This window comes from Mirounga angustirostris, unplaced genomic scaffold (assembly GCF_029215605.1).
Source record: "Mirounga angustirostris isolate CCGP_5_RB_7025 unplaced genomic scaffold, mMirAng1.0.hap1 SCAF_10, whole genome shotgun sequence".
NCBI classification, from domain to species: Eukaryota; Metazoa; Chordata; class Mammalia; order Carnivora; family Phocidae; genus Mirounga; species Mirounga angustirostris.
Window position 1 is genome coordinate 130,866,131 of NW_026991718.1, and position 14,825 is coordinate 130,880,955.

The 14,825-nt window shown below is 39.3% G+C and overlaps 1 protein-coding gene across 2 annotated transcripts in view; it reads left to right on the forward strand.

Annotated features, from left to right (window-relative positions):
- DOK5 (docking protein 5) overlaps positions 1-14,825 on the forward strand; it is a 160,937-nt gene that overhangs the window by 70,849 nt on the left and 75,263 nt on the right. The window contains exon 2 of one of the 2 annotated variants that reach the window (XM_064573377.1): positions 7,562-7,669. The exons of the other annotated variant lie outside the window; for it this stretch is intronic. Coding sequence (XP_064429447.1) covers positions 7,562-7,669 — 108 coding nt within the window. The remainder of the gene's footprint in view (positions 1-7,561; positions 7,670-14,825) is intronic. 2 annotated transcript variants of the gene reach the window in all.

Consider the following 14,825-nt stretch of genomic DNA (forward strand, 5'->3'; position numbering starts at 1 on the left):
CTTTAGGACAGCATTCAAATTCATTGCAGAGGAGTAAACCCCAGACAGTGGACAGGACTCAGAAGTGTGGTGGAGGGCATAGAAAAGGCACCAGGTCAACATTTTAATATAATTTTATGTAAGTAAAATTTGGGCTTGTGGGGAGATGTGGAATATCTAAAGCTTCTCACCTGGGCTATAGCCCCTCCTCATTTTCTCTCACGAGGGACATGTCAAATGGATTTTTAGGTTGATCAAAAGGTCACATGAGCTTCAACAGTTGAGAAATACTGCCATAGACCAGAGGTTGGCAAGCTGCAGCCTGGCCTGCTGCCTGATTTATTTATTTATTTATTTATTTATTTATTTTTTAAAGATTTTATTTATTTATTTGACAGACACAGCAAGAGAGGGAACACAAGCAGGGGGAGTGGGAGAGGGAGAAGCAGGCTTCCCGCGGAGCAGGGAGCCCGATGCGGGGCTCGATCCCAGGACCCTGGGATCATGACCTGAGCCGAAGGCAGACGCTTAACGACTGAGCCACCCAGGTGCCCCCTGCCTGATTTTTTTAAATAAAGTTTTATTGGAAGATAACCACACCATTCATTTATACATATTCCCTGGCTACTTTTTAAAAAAAAAATTTTTTTTTTTTTATTTGAGAGAGAGAATGAGCCAGAGAGAGAGAGCATGAGAGGGGGGAGGGTCAGAGGGAGAAGCAGACTCCCTGCCGAGCAGGGAGCCCGATGCGGGACTCGATCCCAGGACTCCAGGATCATGACCTGAGCTGAAGGCAGTCGCTTAACCAACTGAGCCACCCAGGTGCCCTAAAATTTTTTTAAAGATTTTTATTTATTTGCGAGAAAATGAGAGAGAGAGAGAGAGAGAGCTTGAGAGGGGGGAGGATCAGAAGGAGAAGCAGACCCCCTCCCCGCCCCCCCCCAGCAGGGAGCCCTATGCGGGACTCGATCCTGGGACTCCAGGATCAGGACCTGAGCCGAAGGCAGTCGCTTAACCAACTGAGCCACCCAGGCGCCCTCTCTGGCTACTTTTGTGCTGCAACTGCAGAGTTCAGTAGCTCCAACTAAGACCTATGATCATCAAAGACTAAAATATTTACCCTCTGGCCCTTTACGAAAAAAGTTTTTGACACTTGCAATGGACCATAGAGACCTAAATGAACACATCTTACGTAGGCTTTCTGATTTTGTACATGGAGGCATTATGTAATTTCCAATTAACAGAAATGTTACCAAAATTTGCTTTCTGTCACCTTTATAACTGTCCATGCGTTCTCCAGAAGTTAAATTTGTGACTCTTGTTCAACCCATTGTCACGGACTGCTAATAAAATTAGGAACTCAAAACAAATTCTTACTTGTTTCAGCTGCTTTGTTGGCACTGGGAGTCTCGGTGAATTTACCAGACTGTTCTTTGTTAGGAGAAGAAGCTAGTAAGTGTCAGCGATTTGAAACCCGAGCTATGCAGTTATTAAGGGTATCCAATTTTAAAGAAAATGGGGAAAAAAGACCAGTACAAATCATATAGGGGTTGGTGACAATTTAAGGCTGAAAATTAGATGTAATAAAGCCACTACCAATAACTAGCAAGTGCACACTGAAGAAAATTGTCATGTAACTGCTAAATCTGGTGTCTGTCCACCCAGGTTGTCAGAACTGTGTGATGTGCTTATCTTTTTGGCTTCAGCAGTGGCTTATGCGGATTAACTTGTTCAAATCCAGGACTTTGAAGATATTCACAAAGCCTCATATTTTTCAAATGTGCAATCTCAAATCAGCGTGCACTCATCTCTAGGAGTGGTTCTGACTTTGTCCCCCAGGGGACATTTGGCAATGTCTGGAGATAATTCTGGTTGTCAGCTGGGTAGGGGGGCATGTGCTGCTGGCATTCAGTTGGCAAAGGCCAGGGATGCTGCTAAACATCCTGCAACTCGCAGGACACCCCACCCCCTCACACTATGAAAAATTACCTTGCCTAAAATGTCACTAGTCCTGAGATTGTGGAACCTTGATGCGTGGGAGGTGAGCTATTTCAAGATGAAATTTATTCTGTCATCAGATTCTCTAACAGTATATTTATCATTAAGATTATCTATTCTTTATGTCTAGCGAGAACTACACTTAGCTATTATCCTTGGAATAACAGTTTCCTCTTTTAAATAGAAAAAAATTTAGTTAAAAAATCAATTGACAAAAAAACGTTAACTAAAATAAGTACTACAGATGGTAAGTTGATGTGCTATATAAAATACGAAGGAGATGGTTGAATGAATTAATTTTAAGGAAATAAAAAAACCGCTATAAACCCTTGAGTGGGATTGTTCTCAAATTGTCATCTTTTTAACAACATCTGTGTTACTCCAGTGAGTCACCCATGACCATATTCAGGGAGTCCTGTTTCATTCCCTTGGAAGAATATTGAGATATTTAGGGTAAGTTTTCAATCCTCAGGTACTAGGTGGCTCTCCCAGAATTCTTAGGACAGAGAGTGTCCAGCAGTGAAGTTGAGAGTTCACCGGAGCTGAACAGATTTATTTCTGCTTCTTTATCTCTCTTCTGCTCATGACAGCATCTCACATTGCTCGACTTCAAAGCCTTCTGTGTACCACTTCTGGGAAAGCACACATCACAGAGGCCCTCCTCATGGAGCATTTGTTGGAGAACTCTTTGTTGGCAGTCCCGAGTGGGAAGCACTGTGTTGTCTGTGTCTTTATGAATATTTATGGCCTGGGTTTGCAAATTGCAAATAAAACACCTGGGGAACATGTTAAAGAGCAAATTTGTCTGGCCCCCACCCCAGGAGGTTCTGAGTCAGTAGACCTTGGCTAATCTCTAGGAATCTACATAATTAACAATTATCTTGAGTAATGCTGGACCAGCGCTGAGAGTCACTGATGCGTGATGTGTGGCAGAATGAGGAATGGCCTCGATGGTACGATTGCTCCCAACTTTTGCATTATTTTGTACCATGTGTTTGTATGTTACAAACATCCCGAGCTGCCTTTTCATAAGCCAAATTTCGGTTTTCCTTCTCTCCTGATGAACCAACATGATGTAATCTATTCCACGGTGATGCCCCCACCAATAGTTGCATGTGAATTTATGTAATAGTATTTATGCAATTATTTGTAATATTGCACTTTTGCCCTTACTACTTAATAAAACAAAAGAAAAACAAAAAATGAAAAACAAAAATCTCCTAAACCTGCTATAGATGGATCAAAGGTGGACATCATTAGGCATGCTGAATTTGAGGAGTCTTTAGCTTGCATTGAACAGCCTTTGGACATAAGCCAGGAAAAGACTGGTTTGATTGTGAAGAAAATGAACAAGTATAAGAGGAAGTTAGAAATGGTATCATTTAAGAGTGAGTCTGAAAGTTGAGGCATAATTAGGAGATATAAATTATCTTCCTAAGTGAAAATAATGTTTTGCTACGGTGGATATATTTTTGCATACCTTTAGCATGCTCAATTTCTAAAACATTTTCAGGGGCATGTGCAAAAGAAAGGGGTTGCCGATCGTAGAATGATAGCCTATTTTCCCCACTTTTTATGGAAACAGAGTGACAGTTATTCCCACTGTATTTACAGTCCTGTGGTGGTGGTCAAATTTTCAGGGAGACCGTTGTCTCATCTGTTATTCAGACATGAGTGAGATGTTGGTAAGACTTCTATGTGTCAACCACAGGACTGGAAATGTTAATTTTCATGGTGGGGGTCTCTATCCTGAGAAGTGTATGTTTGAATTCTTACCAATGGCTCTTACAATGTAGCTTCTTAAAGTTCCTTAGTCCACCGGTTAATTACACTGTGGTCTGATAGCAGCAGAAGGAGGACTGGTGAAGAATGTAGATAACTGTTATTAGTTTAGGCTGTAATTTTAAGATTTTGCTTAAATATCCCTACATTTTTCCATCTAAAAAATTTTAAGTATTTTATTTTGAGGCAGTTGTAGATTTATATTCAGTTTTAAGAAATCTTACACAAAGATCCTGTACCCTTTACCCAGTTTCCCTGGTGATAACATCTTCAAAAGTATAATGAAATATCATAACCAAGATACTGACATTAATACAGTCAAGATACAGGATAGTTCCATTGCTGCAAGGATCCCTCATGTTCCCTTTTGTTGACATATCCACTTCCCATCCCTAACCCCTGATAATCCCAGATCTGTCCTCCATTTGTGTAATTTTGTCATTTCAAGAATGCTATAAATAGGGTCATGTAGTATGTATCCTTTTAGGTTTGCCCCCCCACCCAGCATAATTATCTGAAGATTCATTCAAATTGTTGCAGTATTGATAGTTCAGTTGTTTTTATAGCTAAGTAGTATTCCATGATATAGATGGACCGCATTAACCCACTGAAGAATAAATGGATGTTTTCAGTTTTGCGCTGATACATATCAAGCTGCTGTGAACATTTATGTTCAGATGGTGTGTGTGTTGGGGGTGGGGAAGTTTGCATTTCTCCGGGATAGATTCCTAAGAAAGCAACTGTGGTCATATGTTGCTTGTTTAGTTTTTAAAGAAACTGCTCAGCTATGTTTCAGAGTGCCTGTAGCATTCCACGTTCCGACCGGCAAAGTGGAAGAGACCCAATTTCTCTGCATCCTTTCAGCACTTGGTGGTGGTATTTTTTTTTTTTTTTATTTTAGCCAATCTGATAGATGTGTAGTGATATTTCATTTTGGTTTTAATTTACATTTACCTGATGGCTAATAATGTTTTCTGTGCTTCATCATCTGTGCATCCTCTTTGGTGAAATGTGTGTTCATGGTTTTTGTCTTTTGTTTTCCTTCCATTTTGTTATTGGATTGTTTGATTCTTTACTGTTGAGTTTTAAGAGTTCTTTATGTATCCAGATACTAATCCTTTGCCAGATTTGTGGTTTCCAAACATTTCTTCCCAGTCTGTAACTTGTCTTTTCATCCTCTTCATTGGGTTTTTCACAAAGGAAAAATTTTAAGTTTTGAGAAGGTACAGTTTGGCAAGTTTTTCTTTTATGGATTGTATTTTTGGTATGAAGTCTAAGAATTCTTTGTCCAGACCATGATCCCAAATTTGGTCTTTTTTTTTTTTCCCTGAAGTCTTAAGTTTTGTTTTATATTTAAGTCCATTGTGACTTTATTTTTGTTTAAGATGAATGTTTTAGGTTAAGGTGTTTGTTTATTGTGCTTTTTTGTATTTGTTTTTTTTCCTTCAGATATTCAATTATTCCGGTGCCAGTTGTTTGAAAGGCTACCCTTTCTCTGCCGAATTACTTTTTTGTTTCTGTCTCCCTGCTTTTTTTATTTCTTGATAAGTTTAATAACTATGCAAGATGAAAGCCAATAGAATCGATTTTAATTGTACTATTTTACTGATGCCTCTGGATATTTAAGAAATAACAATTCTCGGGGCGCCTGGGTGGCTCAGAAGTTAAGCGTCTGCCTTCAGCTCAGGTCATGATCCCAGGGTCCTGGGATCGAGTCCCACATCAGGCTCCCTGCTCGGCGGGAAGCCTGCTTTTCCCTCTCCCACTCCCCCTGCTTGTGTTCCTGCTCTCGCTCGCTCTCTCTCTGTCAAATAAATAAATAAAATCTTAAAAAAAAAAAAAGAAATAACAATTCTCTTTCATTTATTTTACAGTATTAATTTTTATTAAACAAAACAAAAACAAGCAACCCCCCCTTCTTTTCCATGTCATTAGAAATTCCTTCTGAAATTTATTTCAAATGATATACCTATGGTATCCTATAGATAGGTAACATATATATTACTGGTGTAGCATAATTTACTATATATACTGTGTGTACTATTCATATTACTACATTTTTAATACAATGACTACCTATATTATCTTACAGATGCGTACATCTATATTGTATTACATATATTATGTACCACATACTTACTGTATATAATAGAAGTACTATCATTAACTTTGTCTTTCCTTATTTTTGAGGCTTTTGTAGTTTCTATTTATTATTATTATAAATAATAATACTAGAATTATACATTCAGTAGGATGAGGCACATATCTTACCCTCTGTATTCAGAGCAAAACTTCAATGTGGAGTGGAGTTCATGTTCTTTTTACCACCCCAAACAAAATGATTAATGAATGTTTAGTTTACTGAGTGAGAAGAGAAAAACAGAATCTACTCAGCATTGCAGACAAGTAGTAGCAAACCTGAATTCCTCATCCACCTGCCAGTTACTAATAAAGTTGTAGAAGGCATTTTAAATTGAGTATGGTTTGAATGGCCAAATGTTTTATGTGGACTTTTTGTTTCTTCTTACTAGCTCAGAGGTTCTTTAAACTTTATAGTGCGTAAAATTTATTTATGGGTTGACTATACAAAACCGCATAAATATGGTACTTAGAAGGTGATTTAAGGATCAGGGAGATAATTGTGATTGAATATGTGCCCACCTGTCTGCTCTTGAACTCAGAATTCCTCTGTCAATTTTGGGCTGCATTTGGGCTTTTTCTTTAGGATACATTCTTATTCTTTTAAGGTTCTTCATAGTTGTTGTCAGATGGGCTCTAGAGGTCACCAGGAGAGTATAAGAGTGCCACTCAGATCTCTGCTATTAGTGAATATTATCATTAATATACATCCTTATTAATTTTTAGGTTAAAACATCTCATTTTATTTTGCTTTTGGAGAACATTGTTTTTCATTTACTCATTAGCTCTTTGCACTTTCCTCTCTTTGGTATGATTAATATTTTAGTGTCTAATTTAATTTATATTGGTTATTCCAATCTCGGTAGCTTTGGTTGCTCGGATAAGAGCTCTATTCAGCTCTTAGGGACAGAGATGATTTCCAAGAAAACCAGATGTCAGCAACAGAAAGATGACAAAGGACTAAAATGTCTCTTCTGTCTGGAATAGAAATTATCTAGTTCTCTGTACCAGGTTCCACTGCTTAACTATTAGGCACGTGATTCAACATGGTCACCAACCTCAGTTTATAACCTACCAGGGTTGACCTCTCAACTCAGCCTGTGCCTCAGTATGACAGTAGTTTTTGAGTCTCTGGGTTGGACATTCTGAGGGAGAATCTGATTGGTGTTTATCTGTCACTTATTAGCTAGTCTAGTGTGTCACCCAACTTTGACCCTCAGTTATAAGGGATGTCTTATGACACATAGGGGCCATCTCTTTCTAGGGCTGTCAGTGAAGTCTTCAGCATATATTGGGCCCAGGGTTTCCATATTTAATTGCATTTGAAATAAGAGCATGTGCCATGAATGCCTATATTATTTGTGCTGATTTGGGATTTTTATCTCTGGGACTTTTTCTGAAATGTTGCTACTAACACTGTTAGTGAAACGTTAAGAAATTTGCCTTTAAATATTCATTTTCATTTGATTCCAGTAATCAAATGACATAACATGCCTGTTGTGGAAACAGTTTTGGGTTTTAAAATTTTATTTTCCCAAAGTAGCATGATACTATGGCTTATGAATACTTTACACATGAAAACATCAGAAAGAAAACTTAAATGTAAATGTCAGTAAATATCTCAGTCAGTGATGCTGAACTCTGTCATTGTATTTCCTCCCAGATATATCAGCGATGCTGGCTAGTATTCAAGAAAGCTTCAAGCAAAGGTCCAAAAAGACTGGAGAAATTTTCCGATGAACGTGCTGCATATTTTAGGTGTTATCATAAGGTAAAACTTGATTGTTGTGGCTTTCTAGAAGTCTGTTCACAAATAGGTAACCTGAGTTCATTGAATCTAAAAACTTGTCTAGGTCATTTAACAAAAGTACAATTAATACTTTTTCCAAGGACAAAACATCTCTAAATTACTATTTGTTAATTGTTTAAAATAATGGACTACCATAAAGTTTCTCTTCTGATTTTGTACTATTTGTTGTTGTTTTTCCAATCTCTAGTGTAGAATTTACCATGTTCTTTTTGAATTTTCATTTTGCGTAGTAAACCCAACTCCCAACATTGAAGCCCCTTGGGAGTAAAGATAGGTCTCCATGTATCTAGCACATCTAGTGCCTGATGCAGATTAGATCCTCATTCAGTGCTTGGAATGTGGGATGAGGACGAGGGGAAGAACCTGGAAAACAGATGAATGGTGAAGGAGGAGGAAGTTCTACTCATTAGTTTATTTTTTTTAAGCTTGATGACTAAATTTAATTCAGACTTGCAGTTTGAATAGTGGTAGTCAGCTTTCCTCACTAAAAATAGTAATGGTGTATTAAAATACATCCTTTGGGAGTAGAAAATGAAAGAAGATACAAGGCAGACTTGGATTTACAAATTAGCCATGTTTTTCCCTCTACAGGGCAATATTTTTCCATGGTCCTTGTTAATGGGCAGCCTGTGTCTTTTCTCTTTTCATGAAATTATGTAAAAATGTGGTTAACTTCTTTTCCCCCCAAGGTGCTGGTTGTTTCTGTTTGGGGAAAATACTACTCTTGTCTATGGAGGAATTGTTTATTTTTATGGCAGAACATTTTAATTATTTCAGTATTCTATCTTGAGATTCTGATGCTTATTTGGTGAGATTTTATCAGGAGTGGGGCTACGTGCCATTTAAAATTTTATGTGAAGCCAGTAGATTCATTAGCACAGAAATTTGGCTAGGTGATAGAAAGTGAATAATCTTTCCTTTTTATGCAAATTCTCCACAGGTGGTGAGTTTACAACTTCTTATTAAGGGCCTGTGTTGACACCTTGGTTTATCCAATAATGAAAAGCAGTAGGGCGAGCTGTATTCCTTTGCAATTTAGAGAAATAAAGCATATGCCGTGCTTTATAGGCACATCTGCACATACATAAGGAAGAAAAAGCACTAAGCAAGACTTTGAGATAAGTAGGGAAGGGAGTCAAGAGTTATATCTTCCATGTGTACTATTTCCCCACCATTTCATAATGAAGTTCCATATTCCAAGGTCGGCTTCCTTCCCAGCCTACCTTTTTTTTATTGTTATGTTAATCCCCATACATTACATCATTAGTTTTAGATGTAGTGTTCCCTGATTCATTGTTTGTGCATAACACCCAGTGCTCCATGAAGAACGTGCCCTCTTTAATACCCATCACCAGGCTAACCCATCCTCCCCACCCCCCCAGAACCCTCAGTTTGTTTTTCAGAGTCCATCGTCTCTCATGGTTCCTCTACCCCTCCGATTTCCCCTGCTTCATTCTTCCCCTCCTGCTATCTTCTTTTTTTTTTTTTTCTTAACATATATTGCATTATTTGTTTCAGAGGTACAGATCTGAGATTCAACAGTCTTGCACAATTCACAGCGCTTACCAGAGCACATACCCTCCCCAGTGTCTATCACCCAGTCACCCCATCCCTCCCTCCCCACCCCCCACTCTAGCAACCCTCAGTTTGTTTCCTGAGATTAAGAATTCCTCATATCAGTGAGGTCATATGATACATGTCTTTCTCTGTTTGACTTATTTCGCTCAGCATAATACCCTCTAGTTCCATCCACGTCGTTGCAAGTGGCAAGATCTCATTCCTTTTGATGGCTGCATAATATTCCATTGTATACATATACCACATTTTCTTTATCCATTCATCTGTCGATGGACATCTTGGCTCTTTCCACAGTTTGGCTATTGTGGACATTGCTGCTATAAACATCGGGGTGCACGTACCCTTTCTGATCCCTACTTTTGTATCTTTGGGGTAAATACCCAGTAGTGCAATTGCTGGATCGTAGGGTAGCTCTATTTTCAACTTCTTGAGGAACCTCCATACTGTTTTCCAGAGTGCCCAGCCTACCTTTAACGTAAGGGAGAACCCAAGGAAACCTCTTTAGGAGTCTAGAATTTCCTCCACCATTTCTCTTCTAGGTGCCACGGATGTCCACTATTCAGATAAGGGTGTTTGTCCTCAGGCAAGAGTTGGTGACTTGCAAATCTATTAGATAGGAGCTGTGATCCGTGAGGGCAGTGATAGCATACCTTTGAACCCTTGCAAATAATCTTGAGCCAATCTCAGTATTTCTATTAACACCTGAAACTCCTGGCATCCAGATGTTTGGACCAGGTGTATTATGTCCCAATTATCCCACAAGTTTACCCAGTATCTTCACTAATAGTAAGATGGTGAACAATGATGCGGGAATGGCTTGCTTCATTTTTACTTGAGAGGCCTTGCCTTAAAAGGGAGCTCAAAATGCCCAAGGAGGTGTTTGGTTTATCTATAGGACAAAAGGAGAGTCTTCTCCAGGTTTCTCCTCCTTAACTGACATTGATTCCTTCCCTCCATGTCTCAGGTCCATCAAATCCTGGTGACCAGATTTCCTACCCTGATTGACTATTTTCTTTATTGTTCTTTATCGCCTTCTCATTATAATTAACAAGGTCATCTAAAGGCTTCATCTCCTAGGTGGCCAGAAGCTGTGGTTCTGCATCAGCTCTCTCTTGAGAACCTCAGCTGGTCTGTAACTTTACAATTCACCATCTGATGGCATGTTCGTGTCACCCCAAAATTCATGTGTTGAAGCCTAACCCCCAATGTGATGACATTTGGAGATGGGGCCTTTGGGAGGTGTTTAGGTCATGAGGGTGGAGCCCTCATGACTGGAATTAGTGCTTTTATAAAAGAGATCTCAGGGAGCTCCCTCCTTCATTCCTCCATGTGAGGACACAGCCATCTGTGAACCAGGAAGTGGTTCCACCAGACACTGAATCTGCCAGTGGCTACTTTGGGCTTCCGAGGCTCCAGAACTGTGAGAAACAAATCTCTCTTGTTTATAAGCCACCCAGTCTGTGGTAATTTGTTACAGCTGCTCAGATGGACTAAGACACCATCAGACTCTTGTCCTGTCTAGTCATTGTGTGTGACCGCTAATGTTGATCAGTCCTTTCTTGTTTTGGCAGAGTTCCAAATAGAGCCCAGAAATCCCTGATTCCTCACAATCCCCTGTACCAAATATAGAAAAATAAAGAAATAGGCTATGCTTTGCTTACAGACTTTCCCATACCTAAGAGAAGAAAGAAGACAAGTGAGGAATACTTTATAAGAACTCCCCAAATCCAGTCTGTCAGCAAGTGGTGTTGGCTCTGTGTTCAACATGTGTAGAGACTCCAGACATTCTCACAACCTCTGTTGCTACCGCTGTGGTCCAAGCCACTGGGCTGCCTAATGCCCAGCCCTCTAGAGTCTATTCAAAACACTCATATCACATCATGGTAGTCCATGCAAAACCCTCAGCCAGGTCTTTATAATGGCCTACACAGTCACATGATTTGATCCCTTGTCCCCTGTGTCACCTCATCTGCTCAGTCCCCCCATCCCACTTTACTCTGCGGCAGGCACCCTGGGCTCTCTGCTTTCCTGAGAGCATTGTGTGTGGTGTTTCCTTTTCTGGAATGCTCTCCCCACAAATATCCATGTAGCTCATTTCCCTATGTTGTTCAGGTCATTGCTCAAATTCCTCCTCTAAGAGAGGCTGTTCCTTGATCTCTTATTTAATATAGAATCCTTTGACACACCCTGTCCATCTCTATTTTTCTCTTCAGCACTTATCACTACATGTATATTTGTTTGGCTATTTCTTACTGTCTTCCCCACACCACAACCATAAAATAAGGCCCACAAGAGCAGGTTTTATTGGGGGGGGGAGGGTGGAGGCATGGTTCACTATCAGTAATCATTGCCTAATACGTAGTAGACATATTTTAAACTATTGGTTGAGAAGCAATGAATATTATCAATAGATGAGACAGAGTACATACAAATGGCTTTGTGTCATATTCTTACTTAGCTTACCAAAAGAAATCTGTACTTGAGACCACTGAAGCCAGGAAAAGGAATCTTGATTTGAAGGATATGGAGTGGATAGTGATGGGGGAAGAAAAAGCCAGGGTTGGGAAGTTTTAGGAGGACAAACTCAAATGTAAAACCAAAGTGGATTATAATGATCCCCCCAGAATGTGAACCAAGTAAGGGAAGATTGAGGACAAACTTGTCCTATTTCAGACTTCTACCTGCTGGCTTTGGAATTTAATATGTAAATCTTTGAGGACTGTGGTAAGCCACATTCTCTTTCATCTATAATAATCATTAACCAAAGTTCAAAGCATTAGAATGGAAGAATTATCTACATTAAGCCTCCAAGCCCTTGATGAGTTCCTGTAGCCATTCATCCTCCTTACTCTCTCAGATCTGATACATTTAGTATTAATCTCTTGGGGGCATATAAAAAGCCAGAATAACTCTGCAATATGCATTTTTTATCTAAATGCTGTGTAATTTATGAATCTTGATAATAAAATACTGAGGTTATAAGTAACACACCATGACCAGATTTCAGAATTTATTCAAATATAAATAAAGCAATTTCGGAAAGAAATGAGGAACTGTCCATTATGCTTTTTGATCAGTACAGTGGTGGTGTGGAGGAAATCTGTAGCATTGATGAGACCACAGCGCCTCTTTTGTTTCATTCTTAAGAGATATTATTAAGAAAAAAAATTGCCACTTTTGCATATCTGATTCTTATTAGAAGTTATAAAACAGGAAATTGACTGCAGAATTTTAAAACTTGATGCCTTCCTCTCTGAAAATGTAGCTAAAGATGAGCTCATGAAAAAAAATAGGAAAATAAATACATGAATAATGCACATACAGAACAATTCATTTTTCATTTCTTTACCTCTTCCATGAGGTTCCGCTCAAGCACCACTGCTGTCAGAGATGGCTGTGAAATTGATTAACTGTAATTGCAACAATATTAATACTCCAGTGACTTTAAATATAGTTCTCAACCTTCTTGTTAAAGGCAAGTTCCACTGTTTTCATTTAGGAAATCAAAGTGGCTCACCCCAACCAGAAGGGGTTGAGCGTTTCTATGAATAATTTTATTTTTTCAAAATGAATAACAATTGGAAGGCAATCTAAGTGGAAGGAAGACCATCTACTGTTTTTGAGACCAAGCCAAATGGTGGCGTGGGAAGTATGCTGGACCCAGATTTGGGAGACCTGCTTTCTAATCCTGGCTTTGCCACCATACGTGGATGATAGGTTACTTCAGTTCTGTGTAAGGGTGACCTCTGTTAAAAGACACATATTGAGCATTTTAAGAGTTTATTTGAGCAAAAAATCGATTCAAGTCATACAGCACCAAACTGGAAGTGGTAGGAATCCCCCACCAAGAGGAGTTGGGGAGGGACTTTTATTGTGAAAAGGAGGAAGCAAAGTAAGGCAGTTATTGATTGGCTGTAGCTTAAAGCCTAGTTGGCTGTGATTGGTTGTCCTTAACATTTTGACTTCATCACCTTGAGGCATTTACAGGCTCGTGATTTGGTTTGCTTCCATAGGCTCTCAGGGCATGAGAGCCACATCAGTCTAATGGTCTCCTTGTTTAATTAATGTTAACACCTCCAAGGTAAGTCACAGCATGGCTTCTCCATCATCACACATTGCTGAGCCTACAGGATTCAGTTCACTCTGGGCCAGAAGGACAGTTCTAACTGATTCTCTAATACAGTGTTTCCCAAAATGTATTCCAGGGACTCTGAAAGAAGGGAGTTCCAGGAGGACCAGGGTTCTGTGGTCAAAGAAGTTTGGGAACTGCAACATTTTCATCCATTCTTGAGATTCCTAATCCACTGTAGCTTATCAGAGCCTCTGAGGAGACCTACGGTTAGGACACCTGAGTAAACTTTGAGTCAACATTTCCAAAACTAATTGGGCCATGGAGCTACTTTTTTTTTTTTTTTTTAATCATATGTTCCATGGAACAAATAAGTTTAATTCTAAGGAACAGTTTTGGATATGCTGCTTATGTGTGTTACCTTGTTTATTAAATGTCCACTTGGCCTGTTGTTATTTCAACAGTGAGCATCTGCGGATGGTCATTCCTACTTCACCAGAATCATAGGGTTAACTTGTGTATCAAATGAATACATGTTCATGAATGTATCAGAAAAATGGGAGACCCTCTCACTGCAAAGAGTAATAGCCATTATTATTTTTGCCAAGAGTTATTTGTTCTGTCATTCTGTCCTTCCTAAGTGAGTAGGTCACTTTCCATCTCCCAAACCCATTGTTAGACCTTGTTCTTGGTTTCTGCAAAAGTAGGATTCCAGGTTCTTCACAGTAGGCTAACATCCTAAAAATCATTTCTCTAGAATTTCCACCAGCTTATCACTAGTGTGTGTGTGTCTGCATGTCTGTGTGTCTGTGTGTTGATGTATTCTGTACTAATGACTCATTCTTGTTTACTCAGCTTCTTTCTCTTCTAAAACATTTCCTCTTGTGATGTAGCTGTCTATGATACATCTTTTCAAAATTTTACTGTATATCATAGCCTCTTTTTTCAATATTCACACACTAGCTTTGGAGTCATTCCCTCTTTGTGCAAGAAACTACCCACCAGACCCTGTTCTGGAAGCTGCGTTCACTTACACCAGTAAGTACATGCCTCTTCACATCTCCACAGATTAAATTATAACTTATTACTCGGAAGCTTTTCCCAGATGGTAAATGCCTCCATATCCACATTTCTTAGGCAAAGGTAGAGTGGATAGAAGGGGTTAACTATAGTACCCAAACCACATTTTCCTGTTCTAAGTGTTCAAGGAGATAAAAGTATGCACCAGTGTGCCAGAGGCTTCTGAAATATGTTCACAATTGAATTAACTCTCTTTCCTATCTGAGCCTGGTTCCTTTCTGGAGTTCCATGTCTCAGTGTGAGGCACTGATATCCATTCTGTTAATCAAGTCTGAAGCCAAGGAATTGTCCTAGATTCACCCTCTTCCTTATGCCCTCTCTTGTCTAGTCCATCACCACGTTTGCTCATACTCCTGCCCTTGCACAGACACCTTTTCTTCCCTGGTCCAT